This window comes from Mus pahari, chromosome 6 (assembly GCF_900095145.1).
Source record: "Mus pahari chromosome 6, PAHARI_EIJ_v1.1, whole genome shotgun sequence".
Taxonomy (NCBI): domain Eukaryota; kingdom Metazoa; phylum Chordata; class Mammalia; order Rodentia; family Muridae; genus Mus; species Mus pahari.
The window spans coordinates 83161562-83179979 of record NC_034595.1 but is presented as its reverse complement, the minus strand read 5'-3'; the positions used below and the strand labels follow the sequence as shown (position 1 = coordinate 83179979).

The 18418-nt window shown below is 44.4% G+C and overlaps 1 protein-coding gene across 5 annotated transcripts in view; it reads left to right on the top strand.

Moving 5' to 3' along the window:
- Gmeb1 (glucocorticoid modulatory element binding protein 1) overlaps window positions 1–18418 on the top strand; it is a 34689-nt gene that overhangs the window by 12152 nt on the left and 4119 nt on the right. For all 5 annotated transcript variants that reach the window (XM_021200197.2, XM_029540181.1, XM_029540180.1 and 2 more), the window contains 7 exons: window positions 3925–4007; window positions 6741–6865; window positions 8992–9095; window positions 10872–11029; window positions 13946–14077; window positions 15076–15213; window positions 17551–17673. In XM_021200197.2, the coding sequence (XP_021055856.1) occupies window positions 3925–4007; window positions 6741–6865; window positions 8992–9095; window positions 10872–11029; window positions 13946–14077; window positions 15076–15213; window positions 17551–17673 (863 nt within the window). The remainder of the gene's footprint in view (window positions 1–3924; window positions 4008–6740; window positions 6866–8991; window positions 9096–10871; window positions 11030–13945; window positions 14078–15075; window positions 15214–17550; window positions 17674–18418) is intronic.

Below are 18418 nucleotides of genomic sequence, written 5' to 3'. Positions count from 1 at the left end.
GAGAGAGAGAGAGAGAGAGAGAGAGAGAGAGAGAGAGAGAGAGAGAGAGAGAGAGAATGGGCGCTATGGGTAAGTAGTACTCAAGGCTGTGCTCAGCTGCACAGCGAATTGGAGGGAGGGTATCCTGAACTACATGAAATCCAGTCTCAAAACAAACACACACAAATCCAGTGAGAACGACCCAGTGACTCAAAAGGCTCAGCAGATCCCTCAGTGATGCAGGACTTCCCATTGTGCAGAAGGCCTGACTTACATCTTTAGCATCACTAGTCATTTCAAAATGGTTATTAATTTTTCAGATAAATCTCTTTAACAACATTTTTAGAGATCTCAGAGGAAATGAAGGGACTGAGTTTCTCTCACCGTTCCTGACTGCCCAAGCATTTTGAATTCATAATAATCCATAATGAGTAGTTTATGTTTTCATTTTGTTGATGTTGCTCATTTTTGTTTGTTAGTTTTTGATGTGTATGAGTGTTTTGCAGCATGTATGTTTGAGCACCTTGTGTATGCAGTGTTCACGATCACGGTATTAGAGGTGGTTCCTAACCAATGTTTAGGTGCTAGGGATTAAACACAGGTTGTTAGCTGGGCATGACCTTGAATACCTTTAGCTCCAGCACTAAGGAGACAGGCAGTTTGTGAGTTCGAGCCCAGCCTGGTATACATCTCAGAAAAACAAAATAAAATAAGACAAGCCGGGCGTGGTGGCGCACGCTTTTAATCCCAGCACTTGGGAGGCAGAGGCAGGCGGATTTCTGAGTTCGAGGCCAGCCTGGTCTACAAAGTGAATTCCAGGACAGCCAGGGCTACATGGAGAAACCCTGTCTCGAAAAACCAAAAATAAAATAAAATAAAATAAAATAAGACAAAACACCCAGGTTCTCTGGAAGAATAGTCAGTGCTTTTAACCACTGAGCCAGCTCTCTAGCCCTCTCTTTTATTCTTCTGATACATGATATTGTGTAGCTCAGGCTGGCCTCAAACTTTGTAGTCCTCCTGCTTTAAAAGCTTTCTTTTAGCCGGGCGTGGTTGTGCATACCTTTAATCCTAGCACTTGGGAGGCAGAGGCAGGCGGATTTCTGAGTTCGAGGCCAGCCTGGTCAGTAACACACTAGGAAGACACTCAGTAGGAAGAACATGACAGAGTTTATCCTGAAGACCAGTGACTTAGAGCACAGGGTGGAGTCTTGCTGATGTCCATTACCTGAGTGAGCTCCCCCATTGTGCCCGCGGTGGCATTGCTGGTCTCCTGAGGCAGGTGAAATACCTGTCTGGAGAAGGACTGATTCCCCTCCTCTGAGTCTCCTTACACTCTCTCAACGTCAGTAATTGTCACCAGCCTGGGGCCGGGCTACCCTTTGGCAGTTCCAAGTGATCTGCTTAGACAGGTGGAGTTGAGCTCAGTCAGTTCAGTGCTTGCCTGGTTGCCTCTAAGCATGAGGTCCTCAGGTGGATTTGTTGGTGGTGGTTTGGGGTGTGTGTGTGTGTGTGTGTGTGTGTGTGTGTGTGTTCAAGACAAGGTTCTTTTTATAGCCATGGCTGTCCTGGAGCTTATTCTGTAGACCAGGCTGCCCCTGAACTCATATAGATCCACCTGTCTCTACCTCCCGAGTCCTGGGATTAAAGTCATATGCTGCCACTTCCAGGCAGTCCTGACTATTATCCCTAGCAATGCAAAAATAAAAAAATAAACCCAACAATGGGAGCTGGGTATGAGGGCACTTCCTGTAATTTCAGCACAATGGAGTCTGAGGCTGAAAGATCACTTGAATTTGAGACCAGCCTAGGCAACTCATTACAACCATGTCTCAAAATAAAAGTAAGAGATGAAAAAAATAAATAGCTATTTAGCTGAGGGGTAAAACCCTGGACAAGCGTGAGAGGTTCTGGTTTAGTCTCTAGAACTGCAAATACAAAGAAACCCACATTTTAAATGTTTTAAGAAGGAGAACCACATGCTTTTCTGATAGGAGTATACAGGATTAATGAGATTCTGGGCAAGCTCTTGCAGGCTGGACATAATGAGGCCCGAGGCAAAGTAGCAACAGTGGTGCTAGAGGCATGGAGGACAGCCGGAGTTAAAGAGGTCTGTCTGGCAAGATTTGACAGCTGTCAGAACTGAGGGCACAAACCGGAAAACTAGCAGAAGAGCTGGGTATGCAGTTTAGTGACAGAGTGCCTGTCTATCATGTGTAAGGGTCTAGTTTTACGTCCCCTGTACAAAAAAAAAGGGAAGGAAATAGAAGCAGTCACCACTTCACTCAAAGGCAGGAAAGAGAAGAAGAGGTCTAGTGTAGTGCCCAGTCCCAACACAGTGTGCAGGCTGACACCCCTGACAGGGACACAGGGCATGGGGTAAGTCAATGGCTTCTCTATTGTTTGGGTTTGTTTATTGGAACAGCATTCTGTATTCCAGGTTGACCTAGATAGAACCCCTGGCCCTTCCTGCCTCTACCTCTCAAGTGCTGGGATGGCAGGCATGTGACATTATACTCAGCTCAGGAATAGAAGTAGCATGGTGATGATTGCCAACATAATTAATTCAAAGGGGAGGTCTGCACGGTAGAGGTGCCACCATGGTGGTGGGTCAGCATCTGCAGAGACCAGTGTACAGGCGGTCCTTTCAGATACCTGTGTGTTCAGGTTAGTGCGCAAGGCTGATGAGAGAGGAAACAAAGGCCACTCCTGTGACATGTTAGGTCATCTGAATGTAGAGTCGTTTGGGAAGATCTGCTTTACCTAACCGACCCCATCAGAGTCCAAATAGGCACAACCCTGATTAGCTTCAAAGAGCACATGAGAGAGGTTGTGTTCATTGAGGTATGGTGGCGCATGCCTTTAATCCCAGCACTTGGGATGCAGAGGCAGGCGAATTTCTGAGTTCAAGGCCAGTATGGTCTACAGAGTGAGTTCCAGGACAGCCAGGGCTACACAGAGAAACCCTGTCTCGAAAGAACCACAAACAAATAAATAAATAAAATAAACCCCAACTCTGTAATGTGCAGATTTCAGCAAGAGTCATCCATTTCTGGGTTACCAGGTCATTTTCTGTCTCAAGCTGTCTGCTGGCTCTGTTTTAGTCAGGTGAATTTTATGAGCAGGCCTGTCCTATACCTGAAGCAGTACTCACTGTATCTTGAGCATTTAAAGCTGTAGCTCTCAGCCTGCGGGTCGAGACCTCTTTGAAGGTTGAACAGCCCTTTCACACGGGTGGCCTAAGACCGTCAGAAAATACAGACATTTATATTATGATTTGTGCCAGTAGCAAAGTTAGAGTTACGAAGTAGCAAGGAAATAATGTTATGGTTGGGGGGTCCCCACAGCATTAGTAGCTGTGTCAGAGGGCTGCAGTGAAAGGAAGGTGAGAACCTGCCCTGCAGTTATTGAAGGACTAAAGAGATGGCTCAGCAGATAAAGGGAACGTGTCACTCTTCAGAGGACCCAAGTTTGGCTCCCAATACCCACATCAGGCAGGCAGCTCACAACCAAGCACCTGTAAGTCCAGCTCCACGGTATCTGACATCCCCTCTGTTCTCCGTAGGTGCATATATGCATGTGCACATACATATACACATGTGTAGATGTATATGAGCAATCATCTGGTTTTATACACATAAATAACACAGATCTATAAAGTTATGAAGGAGAGGGTCCATGTAATACTGTAGCAAAGGGAATAAACATAAGAAGGGTTAATTGACTTGGGGTGAGGTGAGCTGTTTCATCTTCTGGCAGTAACTGCTAAGTGGTCTAGGCCTCTTGAAGTTTACAATGGGAAACTTGTCAAAGCATTAAAGTCATGCCGAAAATATACTTATTTTGCTCCTTTCTGATTAAAACAAATGTCTTCACCCCTTTCTATGAATATTAATTTTTTTCATGACTTACGTAGTTTTCTATTGATGGCCACTTTTACTACAGGATTTATGAAACTGGGTCAGAGAACAGCGCAGCAGTTGTAGCCGTAGAGACCCACACGATACACAAAATCGAGGAAGGAATTGGTAAGTCTTTCTGCCATTCTATCCAGTACCTTTGACTTCAGCTTGTTGGTGAGTTTCTGCATGTTTTTGCTGTGAAATCTCTGGAGATAAAATCCAGGACCCTGTCCTAGCTAGCAGGAGGTTCACTGCTGAGCTGGGCCCCCAGCCTATGTTTGCTGGTCTTTTGTGCCTTATTTTCTGTCCCAATCCAGTGTAACAACTGAGAATGCCAGTGAAGATGGAAGACTTGGCAGGCATGATGGAGCATACCTTTAATCCCAGCACACAGGAGGCAAAGACAGGCACATCTTTGAGTTTCAGGCTCTTGGACTACATAGTATATACTCTTGTCTAAAAAAAAAAAACCCAACTGAGCTGGGTTGTAGGTGCACCTGCCTTTTATCCTAGCACTGGGGAGTATGAGGCCAGCCTGGTTTACAGAGCAAGTTCCAGGACAGCCTGGTTTCATTGAGAAACCCCGTGTCAATGAAACAAAACTAAACCAAAAAACAAACATACAAAAAGATGGTACACCTGTAACTTGATCACTTAATATCAATATACTATAGTAGCCAAAAAGTTTGGTGTTTTTTGGTCTAAAAAGAATCCTGCAAAGAGAGGTGGGGTAAAATGCTTAGCTTGAGCCTCTATGTGGGATCCTTAAGCACCATTGGAGGGAAAAAACAAACAAATGAAAAAGAAACAAAGGAGCAACGGGGCCTGTGATGTGGATCTGTAAGTCTAGCTATTGGAGCTGGTGAGGCAAAAGAATTACAAGTTTAGGATCTATCTGTACTGCAGGGCAAGTTCAAAGTCAGAAGATCAGAGGCATAAACTTAGTAGTAAAATGCTTGCCTTGCATGTACAAGGACTTACATTCAATCCTTAGTCTTTTGTCCCCTCCTCTGAAACTCCTCTTTGTGAAGCTCATATTTATATATAAAATACAGAAAGTAATTCCCATCTCAAAAGATTATAAGAAGAATTAAAAATTCTGGGTGTATTGTCTCATGTCTGTAATCCTGGTACTTTGGATATAGTGGCAACATGATCAGGAGTTCAAGGCCACCCTTGGCTACATTAAAAAGTTCACAGCAAGCCGGGCCTGGTGGCGCAGGCCTTTAATCCCAGCACTCGGGAGGCAGAGGCAGGCGGATTTCTGAGTTCGAGGCCAGCCTGGTCTACCAAGTAAGTTCCAGGACAGCCAGAGCTATACAGAGAAACCCTGTCTCCAAAAAAAAAAAAAAATTCACAGCAGCTTGAGGTAACACAAGACCCTGCCTCAGAAAACAAACAAAAAAGAATTATAATAATATTAAAATGAGTAAAGTAAAAAACAAAACAAACAAGCAAAAAGCCAAAGGTATGCGGTCGGGTTGGCCATATTGTTCAGTAGTACAGCACTTAACTAGCATTCACAAAGCCCTGGGTTTGATCCCCAGCAACAAGAGAATCCCAGGGGCTGGAGAGTGGAGTGGTACGGCAGATCAAAAGTACTTGTCATGTAAGCAGGTAAACCTGCAAATGAGTTTAATCCTAGAACCCACGTGAAGGTAGAAGAAGAGAAGGACACTCGAGTTGTTTTCTGGTCTCTTCAGGCATGGCACCATGCTCCCTCCAGTAAGACATAGATGTTATATCAAACTCTACAAGGATTCCTGGGGCTGGAGAAATTAAGTAGTTAATAATCTTTTTTTATTTATTTATTTTGTGTATGTGAGTACACTATAGCTGTCTTTAGACACACCAGAAGAGGACATTGGGGCCAGGCATGGTGGTGCACTGCTTGTGGACGTTGTACATCGTGGTGCGCACTAGGCTCCGCACCACGATGTACAACGTCCACANNCNGGTCTACAGAGTGAGTTCCAGGACAGCCAGGGCTATACAGAGAAACCCTGTCTCAAAAAAAAAAAAAAGGAAAAAAAGAAAAAAAAACAAAAAAAGAAGAGGACATTGGATCCCACCACAGATGGTTGTGAGCCACAATGTGGTTGCTGGGAATTGGACTCAGGACCTCTGGAAGTCAGTGTTTTTAACCACTGAGCCACCTCTCCAGCCCCAATAGTTAATAATCTTTTGTTTTGTTTTGTTTTGTTTTGTTTTTTTCGAGACAGGGTTTCTCTGTGTAGCCCTGGCTGTCCTGGAACTCACTCTGTAGACCTTGCTGGCCTCGAACTCAGAAATCCGCCTGTCTCTGCCTTCTGAGTGCTGGGATAAAAGGCGTGTGCCACCACTGCTCTGCTAATAATTTTAAACTGTGAGGACCCACTTAGATTCCCAGCACTCACATGACAGCTCACAACCATCATAACTCCAGTTCCAGCGGATCCGGTGCTTGCTTCTGCTCTCTGCAGGCATCAAGCAAGCAAACGGTATACAGACTTGCATGTAGGCAAAACATCCATGCACATAAAATAAAATAAAATAAATTAAATAAAAAAAAAAAAGAGTTCCCTGTTGGTGCTGGGGATATAGCTGTTGGTAGAATGCAGGATCTGTAATCTGAGATAATCATTGCTGTATACTCAATTCAAGGCCAACCTGAGCTATATGAGATCCTATCCAAAGAAGAAGAGAAGAGAAGAGAAGGAAGGAAGGAAGGAAGGAAGGAAGGAAGGAAGGAAGGAAGGAAGGAAAAAAAACAAAACACACAAACAAAAAAACATGGTCTGAAAGGAACCCAAAAAGCTATATTGGAACCTGGGTTTAGGAAAGAATCACTTAGTAATATCAGATTCCTTTCCATGTCAGATGCAAGCAGTATAGAAGGGAACGAGGATATGGAAATCGCTTACCCTATAACCTGTGGGGAGAGTAAAGCTGTCCTCCTCTGGAAGAAGTTCGTGTGTCCAGGAATAAATGTGAAGTGTGTCAAGGTAATTTCTCCTGTCTTGAAGTCTGGTTTCAGTGCCTCTCTGTGTCTCCTTCACCAGATCAGCTTCTGCCGGGAAATGTAAGGCTCTGATCCAGGGTCTCACCATGCCAGGCGAGGGCTCTGCCACTGAACCATGACCACCTTTTTATTTTATATATATATATATATTTTGTTTTTCAAGACAGGGTCTCTCTGTATAGCCCTGGCTGTCCTAGAACTCACTTTGTAGACCAGGCTGGCCTCGAACTCAGAAATCCACCTGCCTCTGCCTCCCGAGCGCTGTGATTAAAGGTGTGCGCCACCATGTCCGGCATGTTTCGAGTTTTTTAACTGCTCTGCTTTGAGCTTCTGTTGAGCTGCAGACGTGCACCTGCCCAGGAGCTATCTCAGATCCACAGATGAAACACAAAACACACACACACACACACACACTAGGTCATTTTAAACCTACACTACTGGCTCAGTGACTAAGCTCTTCTAAGCCTCTTGTGGCTAGCGTGACCTTACCTTTACTCCTAACTCAACATCTCTAAATCAGCCTTCAGCTTAGTTGCACAGTTACCTTATGCGAAGCCCATTGGTCTTGCTGCCCAAGACACTTTCTGGCTGCCCTTCCATGGACTGGCTTCCCTTTCCACTTTCATTTTGGAAGATCTTCCCTGTAGCTCTGAGTGTCTCCCCCACCCCCCATCTCGATTTTCCTCCTCCTCCTCTCTCCTAGCCTGTGGGAACCTTGAAGTCCGGCCTCTTTCTTACCACCTAACCATTGGTCTCTGGTATCTTTATTGATTGATCAAGAACCAATTGGGGACAAGGACCTTTGTTGTCAGTACTTGCTGATTCCAGATTAAATCAAAGCATCTGAACCAGTCTTCTACAGGATCTGTTGTCTTTTTCCCGGTCTTTGCAGGCACTGCATGCATGTGGTGCACAGAGACATATACAGGCAAAATACCCATACACAGAAGATAAAATAAATCTTTGCAGGCAGATTTCTGAGTTCGAGGTCAGCCTGGTCTACAAAGTGAGTTCCAGGACAGCCAGGGCTATACAGAGAAACCCCGTCTCAAAAAAAAAAAAAAAATCTTTAAAAGAGTCTTCAGCTATTTGTAGAGTGCAGGTGTGTATATACATGTATGTAGTATGTGTAGTGTGTGTGGTATGCCGTGTGTGGTGTGTATAGTGTGTGTGGTCTGGAGTATGTATGTGTATGCAGTGTATGTGTACAGTGTGTGTTTGTATGTGATGTGTCATGTGTATATGTGTGTGTACAATTTGTGCAGGTATTTGGTATGTGTGTGCAGCATGTGTGTGTACTGTCTATATGTATGTGTGCAGTGTTTGTGTATATGTGTGGTGTGCAATGTATATACATGTGTGTGCACAGTTTGTGTGTGTGTGTGTGAGTGTGTGTGTATGTATGTGTATAACTGACTGACTTCTACTGCTGTATTCTATTGAGTATTCCAAGCTAACTGGTCTTCTAGCTTCTGTCTCCGAGTTCCATCTTAGAAGAGTGCTGCAGCTAAACAGATGGTGGTACAGGCCTTTAACCCCAGCACTCAGGAGAAGAGGAAGGGTCTCTGTGTAGACCCAGTTTGATCTACAGAGTGAGTAGGATGGCCAGGGCTACACAGAGAAACCCTGTCTCAAACAGCAAAACAAACAAATAAAAAGGGTGCTGGAGCTACAGATACAGTTCACTGCATCTGCTTCTTGTGTGGTTTCTGGGATCGAGCTCAGTGTGTAGTCTTGCACAATTAGCGCTTTTACTGTTGACTTAATCTCCCTTATCTATCTTTATTACTACTTAGATCTCTTCAGTTTACTTAACCAACCTGTGGAAGTCTAGACCCACCCGACCACCCGGTCACCCCCCACCCTACCAACCCATCCCCCACTCCCACCTGGCTTCAGAGTGGATTTGTAGATGCCATTTAGCACATTTTCACCCTCATCTTCTGTTTTCCTGGGAAAGGACAGGGACTGAGCCAGGGATGCTGTCTTGCAGCTTAGGACAGGAAGTTGAGGAATACTGGTGTGGCTGTGACATTGTCTGGGAGCATTCCTTCATTCTTCCCTTGCTGACCCACCTGCATTGACACTGGCCCACTCTACATTTTTCAGTTCAATGATCAGCTGATCAGTCCCAAGCACTTCGTTCATCTGGCTGGCAAGTCCACTCTGAAGGACTGGAAGCGAGCCATCCGTCTAGGCGGCATCATGCTCAGGTAAGTGCTGGTGACAAGCACCCAGTAGTGGGAGAGTCTTCTCTCTCTTTTTTTAAATTTGTTTTTTTTCTCTTTTTTTCGAGACAGGGTTTCTCTGTGTAGCCCTGGCTGTCCTGGACCTCACTCTGTAGACCAGGCTGGCCTCAAACTCAGAAACCAATGTGCACATACTGTACAGACATGCATGCAAGCAATGCGCCCATACACATAAAATTCTTTTTTTTTTTTAAAGATTTATTTATTTATTATATGTAAGTACACTGTAGCTGTCTTCAGACACTCCAGAAGAGGGCGCCAGATCTTGTTACAGATGGTTATGAGCCACCATGTGGTTGTTGGGATTTGAACTGCGGACCTTTGGAAGAGCAGTCGGGTGCTCTTACTCACTGAGCCATCTCACCAGCCCACACATAAAATTCTTAAAAAAAAAAAAAAAAAAAAAAAAATGAAGGTCAGGGGTTACTCGTGCCCAGCTAGGTGTGAGTGTCCCTTTAATTCTAGTACTTGGGTCGAGCAGGACTACATTGCAAGTCCTAGAGCAGTCTGGACTTCAGAAAGAGCCCCTGTATAGAAATAAAAGACACAAGGGGCTGGTTCCATTGGGCAAGTTTCTCAGTGGTGGAAACTCACTGTCAGCAGAGCCCAGGCCTGGGCCTGTTATATAGTTTGAGAGAAATGGCTTTCCTTACCTTTTTACTATGTTCTTTTCAACTTATTTTTGTGCAGGAAGGCAAGCATGTGCCCATTTTCCATGGATGTTAAAGGACACAGAATGTCCAAAGATCTGTTAGGGGAACAGGTGACAGGATGTTATAAAGTATAGTGTAATTAAACCGTTTTCTAATGATGTAGAGTGTACTATAATTAGCATGCTTCCTGGGTTTTCTCAGGGTCTGTAACAGCAGGGGCTCATGGGTCTCATTCCAAGGACATTTTCCAGAAGGGGCCTTATAGCATCAATGTTGTTCACTATTTCAAGGAGACTTCTTAATTTTATAAATTCTATTTAGTTTTTAATGGATTATTTTTTTGCTGTTAGATTGAACTGACTGTCTCATACATGCTCCACCGCTGTGCCATAGCTTCTCGTAGCTACAATATTACTCCTTACTTTTTTCCTTTCCTTTCCTCTCTTATTCCTCTCCCTGTCTTCTTAAATGTTATATCTCTAAAAGTGGCAATAAAATAGGTGTTTTGTCAGTTCCTAAGAGATGGAGACAGGAATCAGGGGTTCAAGACCATCCTATGTATCACAGTGAATTGAGGCCAGCCTGGACTACCACCTGTGCCTTCCTGGTCTAAGAATACAAATTCATTAGGGTCTATTTCAGAATCCTAATTCTGAGATATGCTCTAGCATTCTCAGCTTGAAGTTGTTTTATTTTTTGTTTGGTTCTGAGACAGGGCCTTAACTTTGTAGTCTGGGATAGCATGGAACTTGCTATGTAGACTAGGTTGGCCTTGAACTCAGCTTCTGCCTCCCTTGTGCTGGCTCTGTCAGGTTTGGTGATAATGAGATTCCTGACTTCTTCAGTGTATCTCAGTGTGGTGAAGAACACTGACACTCCACAGACTCAGAATAGGAGTGGTGGATGTGGGCGGGGCCAGCGGGCCTTTGTAATTCTAACTAGAATTTTCAGAATTTGATGACCTCAGATATTATTAGGTTTCTCTAATCTTCCTCTTGGACTCTGCAAGCTTGTCCCCACCTGCCCCTCTGGCCTACTTCTCAAAGGTGAAATGCAGGCTGACCTGCCCTTATTTCTCTCTGTACAGGAAGATGATGGACTCTGGACAGATCGATTTTTACCAGCATGACAAAGTTTGCTCCAATACCTGCAGGAGCACCAAATTTGACCTCCTGATCAGCAGTGCGAGGGCTCCAGTGCCAGGACAGCAGACAAGTGTGGTGCAGACCCCCACCTCGGCCGATGGTAGGGGGTAGGAGACCACCTGGAGCCCGCCGTTTTCACCAGCCTTACTTTGTGCATCGTCCCGCACCGCTTCTCTCTCTCTGGCTTGCATTTGAGACCCTGTCTCACTCACCACGTAGCCCAGGCCGAACTTGAACTTGCTGTGATTCTCTTGCTTCTGCCCCCCAAGTGCTAGAACCACAAACATAAGCCACCATGCCAGGTGCCCCTGGTATTTCTCCATTTCCAATTCTTTTTTTTTTTTTTTTCTCGAGACAGGGTTTCTCTGAGTAGCCCTGGCTGTCCTGAGACCAGGCTGGTCTCGAACTCAGAAATCTGCCTGCCTCTACCTCCCAAGTGCTGGGATCAAAGGCGTGCGCCACCATGCCTGGCTCCATTTCCAATTCTTGTGAGCATTGATGCTTTGTTGTAAGGTATTACAGCAGTCTTGGGTAGGATCTTACCCTGGAAACAGATTCTTTTTTTAAAAAAAGATTTATTTTATTTATTTTATGTATGTGAGTACACTGTAGCTGTACAGATGGTTGTGAGCCTTCATGTGGTTGTTGGGCATTGAATTTTTAGGACCTTTGCTCGCTCTGGTCAACCCCGCTTACTCAGTCCCTGCTTGCTCCAGCCCAAAGATTTATTTATTATTATACATAAGTACACTGTAGCTGTCTTCAGTTGCACCAGAAGAGGATGTCAGATCTCATTACGGATGGTTGTGAGCCACCATGTGGTTGCTGGAATTTGAACTTGGGACTTTCGGAAGTGCAGTCAGTGCGCTTACCAGCTGAGCCATCTTGCCAGCCCATCCTTTTTTCCTTTTAAAAATGTCTGGGTTTTGTTTGTTTTGAGACTATGTTTCCATAGCCCAGACTCTCCAGGAACTTACTATGTAGCCCAGGTTGGCTACATAGTGTTCTCATCTCTCAGTCTTTACAGTCTCAGGCAGGACCTGCTGGACCTGGTGGTTTTGAGACACTGTTTCTCTGTGTTGCCCAGAGATACACTTGCTTCTGCCTCCTAGTTGCTGGGACTAAAAGCATATAACACTACTCCTAGCCTGCCTGGCTATCTTAATTGATTTTTTTTTTTTTTTTTGGTTGGTTTTTCTTTCTTTCTTTTTTTCCTTTTGTTTTGTTTTGTTTTTTTTCCAGATAGGGTTTTTCTGTGTATTCCTGCCTGTTACGGAACTCACTGTATAGACCAGGCTGGTCTGGAACTCACAGAGAGCTGTTGAGTGCTGGGATTAAAGGCATGCATCACCACCACCTGGCCTGCTGGAATTTAGAACTTATTTTCCAGCACTCATTTCTTTCTTACAGTGCACACCAAGTATCGAATGGATGGTTCTATTCACACAGTACTCCCACAGTGCTCTCACAGTGCTCCCACAGTGCTCTCACTTTCATGCCCCTCTTGAGGCATGTCAGGCTTGAAGGAGACTTGATAAGGTTAGAGCTGTAGATTGGAATGACAAGCCCATCAGAGGCTCGGCTGAGAAGATTACTGTGTGCAACAGGTGTTCTGCCTGAGTGAGCCTGAGCTTACTAGGCTAGACTTCGCACAGATGAGCAGGGTGGGCACACACTGGCCCTCAAACTTTATTTGTTTGTTTGTTTGTTTAGATACAGTCTTCCTATAGAGTCTGGCTAGCCTGGAATTTGCTGTGTAGACCAGCTGCTCTCAATGGTTATTTCGTCTTGTTTATGTGTAATCAGACATAATCTAATTATGTAGTCCCAGCTGGCCTAGAACTTCTGTCTCCTGAGTGCTGGGGTGACACTATGCTCAACTGAGCTTTTGTTTTAAGATTTATTTAATTTTATTTGAATCAGTGCTCTATCTGCATATGTACTTGCATGAGAGGAAAGGGCATCAGATCCCATTGAAGATGGTTGTGAGCCACTATGTAGCTGGGAATTGAACTCAGGACCTCAGGAAGAATAGTCAATGCTCTTAACCATTTGAGCCATCTCTCCAGCCTAGCCTTTGGTGGTTTTGAACTTGTGTCTGAAGCTCCTTCTTATCATCTAGGGGAGAGGAAAAGGGGAGAGAGGAAGAGAGAAGGAGAGGGGGATGAGGATGTGTATAGATATGAATTCTGACAGATTCAGTCATGGCCTCTGGAGACACCATACTTACATAAAACGTGTCTCAACTACTATTATAAAGCCTTGGGCACAGTGGCACCCAGGCTCACCACAAACTCATGGCGCCCTTTCTGCCTCAGACTCTTGACCTACCTCACACTGCTCTGTGGGGTTGGTTTTGATTTAGTTCTTGGTGAACCCTCATATTCTGAGAGTAAACCAACTCGAGAGTAAACCAATAGGTGAGAAAGAGGGAAATCTCGCAGAGCCTAGGTGCCCTTAACCAGCAAATGCTCTGGACCACTGAGCCTATCGATGCAGTCTCAGGCCTGTGTCTATTATCCATGGATCTTTACCTTATTAGTTGAGTGTTTTGTGTTTTGTTTTTTTGTTTGTTACTCTTGCTTTCGCATCCCAGGCTGATCCATTAGCTACGGCAGCTTCCGATGTTCTAGCTGCATGTTTGCAGTAGGGCTCACGACAAGCACACTGTTTTAAGTGATCCTAGCTCTTCCTCATCCTCAGGAACTGTGGAGTGGGCAGCCCGGCAGGCACATCTACCCTCAGTAACTTTCAAAACCATCCGACCGGGAGGCAGGTTCTTCTTGTATGGCTTTCTGTTCTGTTCTGAGTAAGAAGAAAGCTCTTTCCTTTGCAGGGCACATTTTCTTTGGGAAAGTCAGTAAGCATCCTGGCTTACCTAGAGATGTGTGTTTTTAGATATGAGCAAGGGGCAGCATGCTGAAGTCTCGGGTCTCTGTGTCTCTGAGGATGAGAGACGATAGCTGGGACCGTTCTCATAAACTTGACTGCTTTGTGTCTAATGGACTCTCCTTAGGGAACATCACACAGATCGCCATCTCAGAGGAGAGCATGGAAGAGGCGGCGCTGGAGTGGAACTCAGCCCTCACCGCCGCTGTCACCATGGCCACAGAGGAGGGTATAAAGAAAGAGTCTGAAGAGATTTCAGGTACTTTCCCGTACAGCTCAGGTCCTTCTGAAGGGTTATAGCCTTGGTTATGTACAAAGTAGACCTCTTTGTTACCTCTGCTGGTTTTCCTCATAAACACAAGCACTGATATAGCTGGGATCATCTCCTCTTACCCCAAGCAACCGCACATTTTAAACATGCATGGGCTGTGATTTAAGGTGGTCTGAGACTGGTTACACAGTATACATCGTCACTGTTTGATTCCATTGCCTGTGCTTCTCTCTAACCAGCGGTCCCATCTCTAGCACATTTCTCAGGCAAATCAAACTGGGAGATATTAGAAAGAAAATTCTGGTAGCAGGCAGCATAGTATAGTGATTATTAATTCCCTTAGAGGGATTAAGAAAAGCATCTTCATGCTGGCGAGATGGCTCAGTGGTTAAGAGCACTGAGTGCTCTCCCAGAGGTCCTGAGTTCAATTCAAAAAGCATCTTCACTTTTTCCTGCTAATCATTCCTTTAATAAATATTTGTTGCTATTTGCTGGGTACATACATAAAGAGATTTAGTGACCATTCTAGGGAAACCTGCAGACTCTCCCACCCAGGTGTTTGGTTTAATATAGAACTAATAAAGATTAGTCTTTAATTAATATTTAGTATACTATCTTTATTAGCTAACCTTCATAACATTAAATCTTATCTAATCGAAAGCAAAATTAAAATTGAATTTAATCAAGTAATACTTAGCCTTAAATATTGAATGGCTAATTAATATTTAACTGAATATCTTTATTGGAGTGAGATGCCTGTTTTTATAGCCAGAATCAGAACAAATCAAGGATCTGACAAATTGAAGTAAATATCCTAAGCCCCTGGTGACTGCAGGAGCTAATAATTAGGTATCAACTCGTGGAGGCAGCCAGTCTTTCATGGTTTAATACAGACTCCTTTTGAATTGAAATGAACGTTGTAGCCATGTGCTGAGGTTTCTGGGTAATGTCTCTGTTCCTCTTCTGTCTCACCGGGCTTGTGCCAGAGGACACTTTGATGTTCTGGAAGGGCATAGCTGATGTAGGGTTGATGGAGGAGGTCGTCTGCAACATCCAGAAGGAGATAGAAGAACTGCTCAGGGGCGTTCAGCAGCGGCTCATTCAGGCGCCTTTCCAGGTCACGGGTGAGTTCACTGAGTCCGGAATTAACCAGCATTGTGGCCTCACATCGCCTTTGGCCTCACAACTCCATCTCACCTTCATTTTACAAATAAGAAAAGTAAGGCTTGGAGAAGTTAAGGCATTGTTTTTGGGTTTTTTTTTTTGTTTTTGTTTTTTGTTTTTTTGATGCAGGGTTTCTCTGTATAGCCCTGGCTGTCCTGGAACTCACTTTGTAGACCCGGCTGGCCTCAAACTCAGAAATCCACCTGCCTCTGCCTCTCGAGTGCTGGGATTAAAGGCATGCGCCACCACGCCCTGTAAGGCATTGTTTTATGGAGAAGTTAAGGCATTGGTTTTTTTTTTTTGTTTTTTTGTTTTTGTTTTTTTTTATGGTTCATGACTGCTTTTTTTATTTGGTCCTAGGGATGTAACTTGCCTCAGCATGCTAAAAGCCCCTTCCACTGCAATTTCTCCCCAGCCTTTATTTTATTCATTAACTGGGTTTTAAACTTCAGTTTGCTCATAGCTTGTTTTTTCTTTTTTTTTTTTTTGGTTTTTCAAGACAGGGTTTCTCTGTATAGCCCTGGCTGACCTGGAACTCACTCTGTAGACCAGGCTGGCCTCAAACTCAGAAATCCGCCTGCCTCTGCCTCCCGAGTACTGGGATTAAAGGCATGCGCCACCACGCCCGGCCATAGCTTGTTTTTTCAAAGACTTTTCTTTTTTAATTCTACTGCTGTGATGAAACAGCTTAAGGAAGCAACTTGGGCGTGTGTTGGGGGAGGGCTTACCTCATCATATGCTTCTAGGTCCCCTCTGTCACTGACACACTTACACTAATCTACAGCCGTCACCTCTTGAGTACAAAGAAAAAGCCTGCCTTTTCTTCCTTGTCTGGATGGCGAACCTCCAGCCTCTGACTTTCCCAGACGTCACCTAGCCTCTTAGCCTCTCCTGCTTTGCTATAGGCTCTTCAGCTCAGTCAGGAGGTGATGGAATGGATGGTTACAAAGTACCGAGACAGGTGAAATCTCATAACAATAACATTACAGCTGGGCAGTGGTGGCGCACGCATTTAATCCCAGCACTCAGGAGGCAGAGGCAGGCGGATTTCTGAGTTCGAGGCCAGCCTGATCTGAGTTGAAGAAGTCAGCTATGTATAGGGGTAGTATTACTTAGCAGTATTGTATGCAAGGCCTCATGTTTGACATGTAAAATATGATATGTGCGTGTGTGTTTGTATAGGTATTTGTTGTTATTTGAGATAAGGTTTCTCAATATGTAGACTTGGCTGTCCTGGAATTCACTATATAGAACAGGCTAGCCCTGAAGTTGTCTTTGCCTCCTGAGTTCTGGGAAAGGCATATACCACCATACCTAGCCATTTATTGATTTTTTTTTCTTTTTTCATTTATTGATATATACATACATACATATATACATACATACATACATACATACATACTGAGACAAGGCTTTACTCTAACCCAGGTTGGTCTTCAACTCAAGGCAGAGATCTCACCTCAGTCCTCCAGATGCTATGATTACAGTGTGCGCCATCATCCCTGGCCTATTGGGTTATTCAAAGATGAAGTTCCACCATATTGCCCAGGCTGATCTCGAAGTCCTAGGCTCAAATAGTCCTTGTGCCTCAGCTGAGGCTGTAGCAGCCACAGCCACACCCAGCTTTCAACCATCCTGTTTTCTAAACCGTGTGTCAGAGTTTAAAACTAGATGCATGGCTTAAAGTTTGTTGTGCTTGTTGTTCTTTTGTGTTTTGTTAAAATGTTATTTCTCTTATTTATTGATTTTGGCCTTTGTTTTTGTAGTAGTCAGAATGGAATCAATCAGCACACTAAGCAAGCACCCTGTCACGGTGCCATCCTCCTACCCCTGTGTGGTTGTTTACATAGGATGCCCTGCAAATACAGTACAAAATCAAAATTAAATACATGGGAGAAATCTTGGCTTAAAAAATTGCCAGACGTGGTGATGAGCACCTATTGTCTTGGAACTAGAGATTGTGCAAGTAGGAGTTCAGTTATCTTTGGCAAGTTTGAGGACAGCCTAGGCAATGAGATCCTGTCTCAACCACCACAACAATTGCTGAGATGTAGTTAAGAGAGTCCCATAATATCCTGATTCTTTTCCTTGTAAGGGAGGTGTGGTTGAATCAGTCTTACATAGCTCAGATTGGCCTAGAGTTTCCTATAGCTTAGGCTATCCTTGAACTCCTAACCATACTGCCTGTGTCTCCCAAGTGTGCTACTCTCCTGGCTTCTTTCCGGCCTGTAACTAGCACAGGAGGGAGCTGGTAGGAGCTCCTGTTTTGACTCTACGGCCTGTGCTTTGTTTAATAGATGCCGCTGTTCTAAACAATGTGGCGAACACATTTGGCCTGATGGACACGGTCAAGAGAGTGTTGGACAACAGACGGAAGCAAGTGGAGCAGGGAGAGGAACAGTTTCTCTATACCCTGGCAGGTAGGTGGAGCTCACCTCTTCTCAGAATGTGCTCTTTCTTGAGTGTTCTTTGGAGGGTTGACATGTCACTAGGTTATTCTAATAGTCTAGGAATGGTGGGACAGAACACAGGTCAGCTCTCCCTTTTCACATTATTTTATTGCCATTTTTGCTAACTTACATTTTCCACTTTTTGTCATAACCATAAATTGTGACTGGAGAGATGGCTGGCTGAGTTGTAATGTATTTGCCTTATACACATGAGGACTTCATGTTAGACCCCCAGCACCCACATTAGAAGTCCAGGCTTAGGGCATTCACCTGCAGTCCCAGCACTGGGGACAAGGAGACAGGCAGATTAGCTAGCTACTTAGCCAAACTGTGGAGCTCCAGGTTCACTGAAAGACCTAGTCTCAGAAAANAAAAAAAAAAAAAAAAGGGTGAAAAGTGATCAAGGGAATAGTTCTCCACACACTTGGGCATATCCCCAAACTAACATATACCTACACCCCAAACACAAAAATATGCAAACAAAGCAGTCAGGAACTATGAGCATCTTGATAATTTAATTCTTCCACCTACTTTGTTCATTGCCAAAGAAGCTTTAGAAATGTAATATGGGGGGCTGGTGAGATGGCTCAGTTGGTAAGAGCACCCGACTGCTCTTCAGAAGGTCCAGAGTTCAAATCCCAGCAACCACATGGTGGCTCACAACCATCCGTAACAAGATCTGACGCCCTCTTCTGGAGTGTCTGAAGACAGCTAC